The following is a 14,207-nucleotide window of genomic DNA, read 5'->3' as shown; positions in this document are numbered from 1 at the left end:
GGGCGGGGGGGGGAAGGAGAGCGGCGCGGGCTGAGTCGGGGGCGGGAGCTGAGCGATCCTTGGTGCCCATGTGGGGGGAGGCGGCGCCGCAGTGTGTGGGAGGAAGTCGGGGATATCCCCGGGTGTTGCGGGATGGCCCCGCGGGGTGCGGGGGGTTGTGCCCACCCGGGGCGGGGGCTCCAGGGGCCGGGCCGGCGCTGCTGCTCACGGAGGGTCCTGGGGAGCTGCGGGGGTGTCTGGTCAGGGCACGTGGGAGCGGCACGGCTGTACCCCTTTGTTGCGGCCCGGCTGTACGGGGTCGGGTTTTGTCCTTCGCCCCTCTTTTCTCCTTCCTCGGAGAAAAGTTTCAGCTTTTCGCGGGAGCGCTCGATCTGCTTCTCCCCCTGCTTCGCTGTAGTGCCGGGTTTCAGCAACTTCCTCCCGTAGTTCCAGCCTTTAAAGTTCAGTTTTCCAGTGTGGTCATGTTAAGTGCTGGAGAGTTTTCTTTATTATCAGCGCTTCAAAAGTTTTGAATTCTTTGCGGCGCTTCCCCCACACTCCGTGCAATTTTTATGACTTCTGATGTTGTGGTTTTGTTCTTTTTGTGAAGAGTAGTAAACTCGTGAAACCAGTTTCACTTTCAAGTTGTTGATGGAAATGTTTGAAAGTGTAGCAATTTCTGCCTGGCGTGGCTCTGAAAATTAGAAGCCCTTACTACAAAGCATATGCTGATTACAGTGAAAAATTCTGTGTGTGAAAAAGCAATTTATTTTAAAATGTGACTGGTAACTGTTGTGATTTTCTAAATCTAAACCTAGTCAAAACTGAAAGCTGAAGTGTAATCTCTTGTATTTTAAATTAAAATTATTTTGCAGGTTTAAGGACCTGCATTGACCTATTAATTGTATTCAACAGTTTGATTTTGACTTAAATGGAATGGATTAAGGCTATGAGAGTCTGATCTGGAGCCTTCAATGAGAACTAAAATAATATATTCCCTTAAGAAGGCAATAAAACTTGGCAGGTTAATTGTCTTTACTAATTTTTTCAGCCTAGGCATCATTTTGAGGAAGCATGTAATGTAGGCTGTAGGAAACTATGCAGAGGGATCTTGTCTCCTAGGAACAGTTTAGATGTTGTTCTTGAGAATATGTGAGCTTGTGCACATGCAGAAAGATTGCAAACTGGAAGTAAGAATTCCCTTCGCTGTTCCCTAAAGAACAAGGTGCCTCTGGCAGCAGTGGTAACGTGCACAAGAGTTCCCTCTTATTGGCTTTCATTTCTCTTACCTTCTAAAATTTGATTTAATTTTGCAAGGCTTTTCATATCTTCTGCAAACCACTACTGCATTCCTTCATTTCTCAGGTAAGTTGGTATACTCTGGGGATGTGGGGTCCTTTGCTGAACCTGGCTCTGAGCACATGGAATGAATTCAGGTGTTGAAGACTTTGGGTTTGGGTTGGTGGTGGTTTTGGGGTTCTTTACATTTAAATGTGTTATTTTATTTGGGGGTTTGTTTGTTTGTTTGTTTTAATGGTAACACAGTGTTTAAAGTGAAATATTTGCCTCTTCCTGATACTCCTGTAAGGGCTTTGTAGAAACATAGTAGAGTTTGTAACAGATTTTTAGTTTTATCAAAACTCAGATATTTCACAGATTAATCATCACACCCCCCCTCCAAAATTTCCTGCTAATGTGATATATTTTTTTATGAAAGAGTCTCCCCTCTTGTGTGAAACCCCCTGGGGAAGAGGCTATGGACAAAACCATTGACAAACAGCAGAAACTGGCTTCAGACAAAATGCTGTCATACATAGCAAATGAAGAGACAGGAAAAAACATTTCTGTAATTTTCCAGCAGAGATTTTACTTATAATAAGAGTGGAAGGCACATTTCCAGATAGAGGTGAGTTGCTTATATAAAAAAGTAAGTTTGGTTGGTTCTGATTTCCAGGAATCCCAAGATGTTTAGTTTTGGGGGTCTTTGTTTGTTTTTAATGAAAGCTGAAAGTGTGTTTTCTTTAAATTGGTACCATGTTTGAATTTTCTTTTTTGGTCATGTTCTGAGGCACAATTAGGCCTCAGAACACAACTCAGTTCTATAGGGACAAGCTACTATTCTACTGTAAATTGTTTTGGCCAACTTGCATTCAGAAGAGTTGTAATAAAATAGTTCTATTGTAGTGTTTCCTTAACATCCAGAGCTGAAACTAAGTTTGTAGCATAAAGCATCAATGAACTATTGGAAACAAAGCCTGTGCATCAAATTTAAGTTTAACTTGGAAATACCCTTGGATCCATTAAGGGTATGTGATTAAACTAAATCTGTCTTATGACAGACCCTTGGCTTGAAGGTTGTAGTGACCTCATTGTTGACCTTGTTGACCCATCTGTGCATAGTTCTGTCCTGTTTGGGAGGGTTGGAACTGAATATAGGAAGTGATGCCTCTGTTGAAGTGCTGGTGTACCTTTGCTGAGCTACAGCTCTTGTACTCCTAGCTCCAAATTACTGCCATTCTGAGTTCAAGCCCCAGATTGAATTACAAAGTAACAACAACCATTTGGAGTAGTTTGAAACCTTTCTGTGGTTGTTCTGGATCTTCTTCCTGTGGCCAGCTTCGCTTACCTGGGGTCAATAGGTTTGGTTACACAATAATGGGGTGTTTTTCTTGCAAGTTCTTACCTTCAAAACTCTTTTGCATAAATTTTGCCAATGCTTGAGCATAGTCTTCATCAAGACACTAAAGCCATTTCCTAAGTAAGTGTTTGAAGTCTAAATAACATGAAATGATTTCTGGTTTTGCTATGGATTGCTCACCCTTTGTGCCCATTTTTTTGTGTGGTAAGAGTAGTTACTAAATTCAAAGAATGTATGCTATAATGTGTTGATCAAATTCAATGTGTGTGTATATATATGTATATTAAAATATATATTTAGAGTGAGAAACTGGTTATTTTCTTATTTGTTTAGAGTTGCCTTCCTGCTCTCAGGGAAACCAGTTTCCTCAACTATGTTCTTTCTATGTTCTTTTTCATACCATTTGCCTTATGTAATGCTTAATTAAGAGTATTTCTTAAAAATATTCTATTGTCAAGTATTCACAGGGAGGAGGGGAAGAATAGGAAAATGGGAAGTTGGGCAGAATAAGAAAGCAGTTCTTAAGGGTTCCTTTCTCCACCCATCCCTTCAATAAAGAAAAGTATGCAAGAATTCCCCCCCCCACCCCCCTGCCCCCCAGCCCCAAGCAAACAGTATGGGGTAATTTGCCAGTGCTGTTCATGACACATTTCACAGTGCTCTGACTGAAAACCTCTGTTGAGGAAGGAGTAATCTTATTAGGAAAATAAGCCTTAGCCAGAATGCCTGAAAGTTTGTCTTGTTCTTTTGTTTGTGCATTACTTCTGCTTAATGTACAGATAGACTCTATTAGTGGAGTAGTTACTCAAGCTGCTGCTCTTTTGGCATTAACCAGCTGCGAGGTTCTGTTTTATAGCAAGCCAGGCTCCTGCTCCAAGCAGTTTCTGTGGATAGACAGGAGGCTGGTCCCTGTTTTGTTAGAAGTTGAATACGGTTTGGGTTGGTTGTGTTTTGAGGAAAAGACAATCTCCTCAGCATAATTTTTAGTGCTAAGTCCAGCTTTGAAGAGTAGGAAGCTGGCTTTATGTTGATTTAATGGTTGGGGTTTTTTTTTTTGCACACCTCGTTTTGACTCCAAGGACCTGCAGCTGCTGTGGGGAGATGGTGCTTCAGACAGACAAGGTGTTGCTGTCATCTGTGAAGCCAAAAAGGACTTGTCAAGAATTGCTTGTTCTTCACATGGCTAGAAATGACTTCCAACATTGCTTGTTCTGTTACCTCACCAGGGATGAGATGAGGCTCTTTGATCTGTCATTCCTGGGTTCTCCTTTTGCCTTTTCCAAAGATAGGAGGGATAACAACAAAGGGAGAGAGAATGTGTGCATAAAGTAGATGGTTCCAATTTCCTGGTATCTCTAATGAAGCTCACCATAGGGTATTAGAGGCCACCAGCACTTCAGGAACTGTTGATGAGATGGTTGAGAGCTTCTAGAAAAAGATAGAGGTCCTAGAAAATCAGAAAGGGGGAAATTTTGTACTTACTTTTTAAAAGAAAAAGGTGGAACCAGTTAGCAAGAACTCAGCAGAAATTGCAGGCTGCTGTACCAAAGCCACTGCTTTATCTTGGTTATAATTCTGTTTGAGGCATACATTGTCCTTTTTGTAAGGATGTGTCTTTGACCTTTGAATTCAAGCAATGCTCCTACTTTTTTCACTTCCAGATGTTAGAGCTCCTTTTCTTTTGTTCGTCTGAATTCTGCAGGAAGGGTTATCAAAGCTTCCTCTTGTTCACTTTTTTTCCTACAAATGCTGTGTTTCAACATGGATTAAAAAGAACCTCTGTGGTGTTTATTATCAAAATAGAAGTGTTTTGATCTGTTCCAACAAAATTCCAGCACAGGTATTTGTATATCATCTTCCCTAACTTTCACCTACTTTTATGTATGAAGTATTTTGCTGTTTTTTTCCCTGCAAACTCTACCTTTTTGAAATCTCACAAAACATTTTGAATAGTTTCCCCAATTGCAATCGAGGTAATAACTACAAATTAACATTAAGAATGTCCTGCATGAATTATCTGGCAAGAGCTGGGATACAAATTTTTTATAAAAAACTACAGTATTATTTTAAAATTATAAGCAAAACTATTGATTTCAATTGCAGATTTGGTATTCAATAATTTTGAATTGGAACAGTTTGTCTGAATATTAAGTAAATAGAAAGGTGATATATGAGGTTTGTTTTGACAGTGTAGTTAAACTCAAAAACTTGATGATTGCTACTTTTGAAGTTGTATAAAACTGAAGAATGATTTTTCCTAATTGAGCGCCCAACTTTCCATTTATAAAGAGAAGCTGTTTTCCTTCCCATCTGTGGATATTTTGGCAAAGAGAGCTTAGCAGTGATAGTGAGATACTAAATGGAAGTGATGCAAAAGAACAACAAAAATCCAGGTGCACTGTTGTGGTCACCTTGCCCTGTGCTTCAGCTTCTGGTCCTTCACCTTGCCCCCAGCTTCCCAGTTCTTCCACCTTCCCTGGCAGTAGGAGCAGAGCTGGCATGGGGAGTTGGAGGGACTGGGAATGGGCTGCACTTCAATTCCTTCTGAGTGGCAACAGCATTTAAGACCACTGAGCAAAGTTACGACCCTATAGGTCCAGGGTTCTCCAGTCTGGAGTGGGAAGAGGATATCCTGAGACAGGCTTGTACTGTAGCCTCTGTAAGAGGGCTGAGGCCATAAAATCACTCCTTGGTATAGGATGAGGCCCTAGTCTCTTAGTGAAATTGGACTAGCTGTCTTAGAGGATGAGGACATGAAGAGGGAGATCCTTCACTGGGCTTTGAAACACCACAAGTATCTGTCCATAAAACCTTCTAAGCATCACAGTGCTTTGGTAGTACTGCTGGGAATGGTTCATATGAAATCACAATTTATATCTTAGCAGAGACTGTGGTGAAGAGAACTTAAATACTGTGAGATATTTAGGAGTTCCTGAAATCTTGAGGAAGATGACTAGTTTTCATTTTCTACTCTGAAAATCCTGGCAGTGTTGGCAGGACACTGTATCCACAGCAATGTTGTGCTCATCTTCTGCCTTAAGCTGCACACATGTGCACACACAAACAAGCCACTGGTCATGCATGTTGATGGCAGATGGGACAGGTGACACTGCTGACAGCATGGGTCAGGGCTGGGTTTTGTCAGCTGTGGCTCAGTGTTTCCTCTAACAATCCCATGGGCTGGTTTCAGTGCCTTGAGGAAGTTGTCAGGTTATGCCCTATCCTAAATTTGATTTAATACAATATAATTTTTTTTTTTGCTGGAGAGTACATTCATAATTAACATTATACTGACTTGGTTGTTTTGTATCAGAACTACTGTAAGTGTGTTTAAAGTGTTTGCCTTATTGCATAACCTTTTGTGCTTACTGGGTTTCTGGAGAATATTTTTCTTAAATAATTGCTTTGGGTCAGTGTGGAAATCAGTTTTCCCTTGTACCTATTAGGAAATTCTTCCGTAACTGGATTTATTTAGATTGCAAAGTAGATTATATTATAATAAAGGCACAGCATGGCAGAAAAAGGCTTGAATGAGATCGAACAATAAAGATGTTCAGGCATATGCTCTAGGAAAGGGATTTGGGGAATTGTGACGAAATCTTGAAGCTATGAATCCAAATGCAATTTAAGAAGGAAAAGCCCAATCACATTACTTTTTCTGCACTGACTTTTAAATAAAATTATCTCTTGGAAAAGGAAGTTGAGCCAAAGGCTTTCTTAATTTTTCTTATTTTCTTGTCTATACTTCACTCCCCTACTGGTGCTTTTATTATAGAATTTCTTTGTTTTCTCTTTATTTATTTCCTCCCAAACTTAGTAGATACTAAGATTATGGAAATAATATGAAACATAAAATGTTTTTTTAGCTTAATGAGGGCAGCTCACATAGGCGTAGTCTTGTTTCAATAGAGCTGTTTAAGATATTAATAAATGAAAACTGTCACTCTATCAAAATGCATTTGATGGATGTGCCTCAGAAAAAGTACATCAGTTAATCTCTTGCTTCTTTCCTGTCTTTGCGGGAAATTGCTTAACTGTCATGCCTTCTGTAAAATTGTGTGGTTTTATCCTACTTCAGATTTTTTTATTATAGAAAAACTATTATGTAACAAGTTTCTTGTATATGACAGTGGCAAATTAGTCACCTTTCTCTCTTTCAGCATTTGTACAGACCCTATTGCCATAGTAACTGAGCTCTTCATAATGGTTAATGTATTAATCCTCTGAACAGCCCTGTGAGCTGGAGAGGTGTTCCTGCTTCACACGGGAGTCACGGAATCCTAGGGGAGCTAAGTGATTTATGGATAACCCCACAAGCCAATAAGAGCAGAGAACCTCTCATTCCTTTTGCTGTGGTATAAGTGCCTTCTTGATTGAACTGTCTTTTCTCTGCCCAGCTTTCTCAAATGAAAGAATTTTAGTGGAATTGGCTGCAGCCATCTGGAATGTGCTCATTTGCATAGAAGATCGGTGTGGCTGTCAGTGTTCAGCTCATCAGACTTAATGAACTCTAAAGATACCAAGGAAATTATATCTATGGATGGCTCCTGTGTATTCTCAGTGGATCATGAGATAGATTTTTTTTCTTTCTGTATATCACAACACCAAAAATTGGCCAGTTTTGATTATACCAATGCTCATGTAATTGGCAATACATGGCTCATGTCTGTGCTGATACAGCAGTGCCTTAGAATATCTGCTTTTGAAGACTGACCTGTGAAACTTTTTAAGCTTGACTTTGAAATCTTTCCATTCAAAACATTCTGCTATTATTTGGGTTTTTTTTGTTGTTTGGTTATTTTTAATTTTTAGACAGAACATAGTTCCCGAGTGGAAAGGAAACGCCAAGACTCGTTCGGGATGTTTGACGGTTATGATAGTTGTAGTGAGGACACCAGCAGCAGCTCCAGTTCAGATGAAAGTGAGGAGGAGGTTGCTCCTTTACCATCCAGTCTCCCAATTATCAAGAACAATGGGCAAGTTTATACTTATCCAGATGGCAAATCTGGCATGGGTAAGTATGTACTATGTGAGTGCAAGGAGTTGGATATTGATGGATTTTAGCCTGTGCTGGGTTGTGAGGGTACCATCCCAAATGTTGGTCCCACTGAAAAGGGACCAAAGCAGCTAAAGGGTTGGGGTTGGTTAATTTTGGGACGGGGAATTCTTTGGGTTCTGCTAAACTGAAATAAGAGAGGGTTTGAATCCTGCTGACAGGGAAGAAATAGTATGGGAACATCTGCCCTCCTGTCAAATGTGTTGTGTTTACACATGCACGTGTGTGTTCTCATGTGCATTGGTTTTATTCTTGGAGCTTGAGGACAGTATCAGTGTGTTCTATCTATGCCAGGGCATGCCTTCTCTCTGCCCTTTATGTTACACGTACAATACGTTTAAATATTTCTTCCTATACTAGGAAAACTTCATTACTGCTACTGTATAAACCCTGTTAGTGTATACCTGTTCACTCCTCACTAGCTGTGAGCTGGAGGATACTAGGAAAATAACTTGAAAGGGAAGATTTCTTTTATCAGGGAAAAATATTTTATGTGACATCCAGGTGATTAGTGTAGAGCTCTCTCTGGGCAGACTTTGGGTGTTGTCTCACTGGCATTAGTTGGTCTCTGAGTCTTACAGACCCATATACACTGTGGGCGATGCTGTCCATCTCTGAAACATGATTCTAGCCAGAAAAGAAACCACTGGTGGGCTGGAGTATTTCGGATATACTAAGTTATTAATCAGACAGTAGATCTGGTTTTATTTCAGGTTGGAAGTATTAAATATTTAGCGGAAACCAAGATTGGCAAGCCCAGCTTCAAAGCAGATGCTTCCTTGAGAACAATGAAAAACCAAAAATCAGCTTGAGCTGATTTAGCTGGGCCATTCACTTGCACCAGGGGTGAAATTAATAGGGAGCAGAAAGAGGCACTGTTTCACCAGTGAACTTGAGGTTCTTACTGTTTCACTGATATTAGTGGTGGTGTTTTAAATTTTTTTCCTGTGCAATTTTCTTTGGGGTCAAACCCTCAGAAACTGTTTGATGGTACCACCTCCAGGACCTTCATTCTGTCCTCTATGTTCTGAATTTTTACTGTGATTTTAACTACATTCTTAATATTTTGAGGTTTTTTTTCTCTCCTCTGATTAGCTACATGTGAGATGTGTGGGATGGTTGGTGTCCGGGATGCTTTTTACTCTAAAACCAAGCGCTTCTGCAGCGTGTCGTGCTCCAGAAGCTATTCCTCCAACTCCAAGAAGGCCAGCATTCTGGCCAGGCTTCAGGTAGCGGTACAGACACCGTTTTCTTTACATCCTTTCTGTCGTCTCTGGTGGTGAAATTGGGTATTTGTACAGATGGCTGCATGTTTTAAGATCAGTTTTCTTGGGTTTGAGGGTTTTCTTTATAGAGTTGCAAAATAGGTATATGTCCATTGATTTAAAGTATTAATCAAGTAATCATCCAGGCATGTTTGAGTATTCAAGAAAAGATAAATGTCAAGAAATATCATTATAACTTGTCTCAAATTCATTGCAACAAATGCCAAGGAATTGCATTGCTATGAGTTAGATTAAAAGTTCTGCCTTTTGACCTGCTTTTAAGAGATACCTTTTTTTCAGGTAAACAACAGTGAATCTATAGTGCTGTTCAAGTTGGGATAGTAGTACAAAAGTCATCTTTTGGACACTCCTTACTACTGGTTTTTAAATTTATTTAAAAATGCATGTGTGATACTTAGTCTCTGTGTACTTCTGATTTTAGTTTAAATCTGTCAAAGAGAGCTGCAGACGTGTGGGTATTTCCTGATGAGAGTTTAGAAAGATGTTATTTACTTGGGTTGTTTTTTTTTGTTTGTTTTAGGGTAAACCTCCAACAAAGAAGGCTAAAGTTCTACAAAAACAGCCCTTAGTGGCTAAATTAGCAGCATATGCCCAGTACCAAGCAACTTTACAAAACCAGGCAAAGACAAAAGCAGGTAACAGCATATAAATGGAGCTGAAACAAAAACACTGAAAGATTTGTGCTTCATGAGCAGCTTCCTAACTGAAATAACTTTCCCTTAGCAGCTGTCCCTGTGGAAGGTTTCAGCTGGGGTAACTACATCAATAGTAATAGCTTTACAGCAGCTCCTGTTACCTGCTTTAAACATGTGAGTATTTCTCAGTTTGTGCTTTCCTTCTCTGTGTGTGTATAAGGGAGTCCGTGGAAGTTCTTGAATTCATTTTTTCAAAACATTCATGTCCAAATATTTTTCATGATCTATGAAATATAATTGTGAGTATGACTACTTTTTAGATAATTTATCTGTCCTTTAAAATCATTCTGAACACCATCAGTTACTTTCGTCGTATATACACTCTCATAAACAAAAAGGAAGGCTTTACGTACTTGAGAATTGTTTTTCTTATGTCCAAGTCACATAATCATCTCATGTACTGCAGAGTTACAAACCTGCCAAGTCAAGCTGTACTGAAAACAGTTACAAAAGGCTTTTTAGATTAAGTCAGGCTTGTTCCATTGTGTTGGACTGATCTTTTCTTTACATATTTAGATTTGGGGTTTTCTTTCTTAATTTTTAATCAGATTCTCCCTGTCAGTCATGCTGCCAGGTAGTCTAGTATGAGGGAAAATTAAGGCTGTTTAGAAATACGAAATTTAAAAAGTTGGTTTTCTTTGTTTTAGAGTTTCAAAAGTTTCAGACAAAAATACGTTATTTAATAACTGAGGAAATTAGGGGTTGTAGAAAATATTTAGGGCCATCTGTCTTTAATGTGTTTATAAAATTCCAGTATTTAGACATTAGACTGACAATTAAAATATTGTCTGTACTCTCTGTCTCTTAAGTAAAAGAGTTGTCAGAAGGTATTTTCTCAGCATATTTTTTCATTTGAGAAGTTGAAGTGTACTGTATTGCAAAATTTTTGTCTTGCTCTAAATTATGTACTGAAAGTTGTAATCAAAACAAACATTTTGCTTCATGGAAGTTGTCCGTGAGAGAGAAGAGAAATATTTTCTTTCCAGCTTAGGAATTCCTGCTGAGCCCTCTCAGATCATAAACCAGTGGAAGTTGAGGGCTTCTGGCAGTTCACACTCCATGAATAGTACCCTTTATGCTCTGAGGCCTCAGCTACTGCTCAGAACAGAGCCTTGCATTAGGAGAACTTGGGGAATTTGTATCAAATTCCACATGCTTGAGTCAGCATGTTTGCACTTTGCTTTCACAGCTATGTACATGTAATAAGTGATTTCATAGTCCATATCAAAAAGTATCATTTGATAACATGGGCTGTGGTATTGTATCTACAAATGTCTTGGGGTGGGTGGCATCCTCTATTAGAGACAGCTACAATTGTCAAATCACTTGTAAATTATGCTCTGTTGTTACATTTTATTAAAATCAGTTGTATCTTTGTTTCTCACTGCTTCATTCACTCAGCTGCACAGTGCCCCAATAATGTGAACCAAGATCACACTCATGGTCACATTGTACCTCGAAAATTTTCACAAGATAATGGCACAGTGCTACCAAGTACCCTGAAAGTTGTTTCTTTTCTGTCCTCATTTTCCTTTATCATACAAGTAAAATGCAAATCCTGCAGTTTTCTTTGGAGATTTCTAATTCTTTGATGGATACGAGTTAGTGTTATAAGGGTATGATTTGCATTTAACTTTGCTGTAATTATTTATTTGAAAAATACATTATTTAGACCAGTCAGAATCTGAAAAACACATCAGTGCTCTTTTGTTAGGTCCTTCTCTTTGTCCCACTCTCCATTGATAATTAAATGGTATTCTTTTTGACTTTCTGGAAAGATTATTGCTATTTTCTGTATACTGTATTGCTTTGATTTGTAAAAGTTTGTATTAGCTGATGTTTCTTTACCATCCATATTATGGATTTCATACACCTGTATGTGTGTGATGGAATATATAAAGCTTATTCTGTTCAAGATCAAAGTTTTGAGTTGACAGTAAAATCATGACATATCTACCCTTAAATTCATTGTTCAATAAAATATATTGCATTTACTGGTTATACTGGGTATATCTGTATGGATATTTGATAGGGAACATTAGGATCAATATTAAAAAAAATTTAAAGGAATTATGTGATGTGAGATTTTGCTTATTTTTTTTTAATAACCTGGCATACTTCAGTATCTCAGGTCTGATGTCGAATTCGCACATCAGTTTTTCTGGTTTTGTTTTTTTCCTGGGAAGCTATTTCTTCTTCAATTTAAAACAGCTACATTTTAGAATTAAAGTATCTAAATCTTGGGAAGTTCTTTCTCTTTATGATAAGGATTAATTTCAAAGTATTTTGATGTGCTTTTTGTGATTGCATGTTGCATTTATTCCAGACTTAGGTGTTGAGTAACGGTAACGAAATTCAGTAGCCAATAGAGTGGCCATGCCCATGACTTCAGTGTTCAGTAAGCTGAAGTAGGGACCTACTTTGGTTTATGTCCTACAGGAAGCCCATGACAATGCCAGAATTCCCATTTGTGCACCTTGCAGCCTCTTTTTCTATTTTGTCAAATTGCATTAATCAGGCACACAGCAGTAGCTGCTGCAAGGAGAAAAACTCAATGTTCTTTATATTGAGTTATAAGTTATATAGCTTAGTCACATACAGTGAGCTCATTGCTGACCTGCATTCACTTTTTCTCCTCTAAACACTTTTTACTCTTTTCTATAGTTGCTTTTATTAGTTCAAACCATTCCTAAAACTGAAAGCAGATTACAGTGGTTTGAGTTATTTCTCAGTACTACTTACTGGAAAATTTTATGCACAATTAAGAGCAATTATTTCTTTTCACTCTGTTGCTAATGAGAGGCACATTTCCTGAAGTTCTTTCTTCCACCTGAATTTTATTCTGAGCTGAAATATTTTCATTCTCTTGATTTCATCTGTTTTTAAACTATATCCAGTGATTTAAGGGAGCATTTACAGGGTGCTACACTGGGTGGCAGTATTCTGCTTTGAAGGTTTTTGTTTAAACCGTTTTGCATGTTTTCTCCTCTGGCATTACCTGTTGTTGGGGCACTGCTTACACACGAGGTTTCAGCATTCCGTACAATTCAGGAATTGGTAGCATCACCATCAGGGTTTGCCGTTAAAATCCTGATTTAATTTAAAATCTGGAATAATGGCAGTGTTGATACCATCCAAAACCTCTAGAAGCCACTTATTTAAGCCATGTGAGCTCTTTATTCAGGTGCATATGTGGAATACTTGGCCTTTAGGTGCTCCTGTCAAACAGGCCCTTCCTGACTGCACCTTACCTTGCAGAGAAGGCCCTTGGTGCTCACAGATAGACCCCTTCCAGGTCATGTCCCGGAGCAGGAAGCCAGGAACCAGCTCTTCCTTGTTTGGGAGTGATGTGAAGTGGATCTCTTCGTCATGAGTCTGAAAGGTAAATTTGTTCTTACCTGTAAATGATGGTTCTGCTAGTTCACACTATGCCAATCCAGACTGCAGTCACCTTCCAGCCAGCAGATAAGTAAGACTCAACACTTCTCTAGTGCATTTTGAGTTTTTAAAAGCACTCTTCGAACATTGATTGATTAATCAGATGAGACAGAGGAGAGATGAAGGAAGATGGCTGTCATAGTCCTGGTTTATCCAGGTCTTCCTGCTTCAAGAATATCCCTAATGAGTGAAGGAGACTAAGATAGTGCAGTGTAGCAGGTGTGCTGTAAACCATCCCTCAGGACAGTATCGTCTGACATTTCAGCAGTGATGCTGCACAGGATGGCTTCCTTCTTGAAAGGGTGAGCCATATGGATTGGTGTAGGAGAACTAGCAGAACCAATGTTTTCACAGACAAGGACAAATTTAACTTTCTGCTATTTCCATCTATACCAATCCACGCTCTGGAAATGAAATTTCTATTATAGGTTGATGTCAGGAGAAGTGTTTTGATGTACCATTCTCTCTGAATCAACTGAATAGATGAGCAGGCAATAAAATGTACTTCAGTGCAGCTGGATTATGACATTAGTCAGCACTGTTATTTTTGATTGTTTGGCCTCATCTTTATCTCTTTACAGGCAACAAGATTTGCTAAAATACACAGTTTGAAAAGTTTATTTCCTCAATTCCATTCAAAAACCTACACATGCCAGTTTAGGGAGGGTAGTGATCACAGAATGGGACTTAAGTTGTATCTACCTATTTTGTGTGTGAAAATAAGCCATCATCTTTTCAGTTGGATTTTTCTCTGGCTGCAGTTGGCAGAAGAGAGCTCTGTGGTCTATAGACTGGTGTAGATGGGACATAGCAGAACATGAAGAGACCAGGCTTCAAGAATAGAAACTGGCATACTTACATTATTTAAGAGTTGAAACTAGTCTTAAGTTTTGTATAACCTCAAATACTTCAGCTAGTGAAGGGTTTCCTTTTTTTAAGATAAATTCAGCTTCTAGTGCTGCTAATGGCAATTGCTGATTACCAGCAAAATTCCAATATTGTAATTTTCAGTCATTCAGGATTAATCTACATTTCTTCACTTGTAGCTTCTCTGGAGTGGGAGGCTATTTGCACTGAATGGTTCAGTTCTCTGGGTGAGAAGAGCTTTGTGAATG

General features: G+C 39.0%; 1 protein-coding gene across 15 annotated transcripts in view; it reads left to right on the top strand.

Annotated features, from left to right (window-relative positions):
* MBTD1 (mbt domain containing 1) overlaps positions 1-14,207 on the top strand; it is a 35,765-nt gene that overhangs the window by 537 nt on the left and 21,021 nt on the right. For 2 of the 15 annotated variants that reach the window (XM_053995103.1, XM_053995102.1), the window contains exons 1-5: positions 4,321-4,457; positions 7,430-7,631; positions 8,769-8,908; positions 9,480-9,594; positions 9,683-9,768. In XM_053995103.1, the coding sequence (XP_053851078.1) occupies positions 7,478-7,631; positions 8,769-8,908; positions 9,480-9,594; positions 9,683-9,768 (495 nt within the window). In that variant the 5' untranslated portion in view covers positions 4,321-4,457; positions 7,430-7,477. Of the gene's footprint in view, positions 1-222; positions 1,886-4,320; positions 4,458-5,499; positions 7,632-8,768; positions 8,909-9,479; positions 9,595-9,682; positions 9,769-14,207 lie in introns of those variants that run through there. The other 13 variants (XM_053995089.1, XM_053995094.1, XM_053995088.1 and 10 more) reach the window with 11 other exon arrangements.

This window comes from Vidua macroura, chromosome 19, assembly GCF_024509145.1.
Source record: "Vidua macroura isolate BioBank_ID:100142 chromosome 19, ASM2450914v1, whole genome shotgun sequence".
Taxonomy (NCBI): domain Eukaryota; kingdom Metazoa; phylum Chordata; class Aves; order Passeriformes; family Viduidae; genus Vidua; species Vidua macroura.
This window is presented reverse-complemented; position numbering and strand designations above follow the sequence as displayed.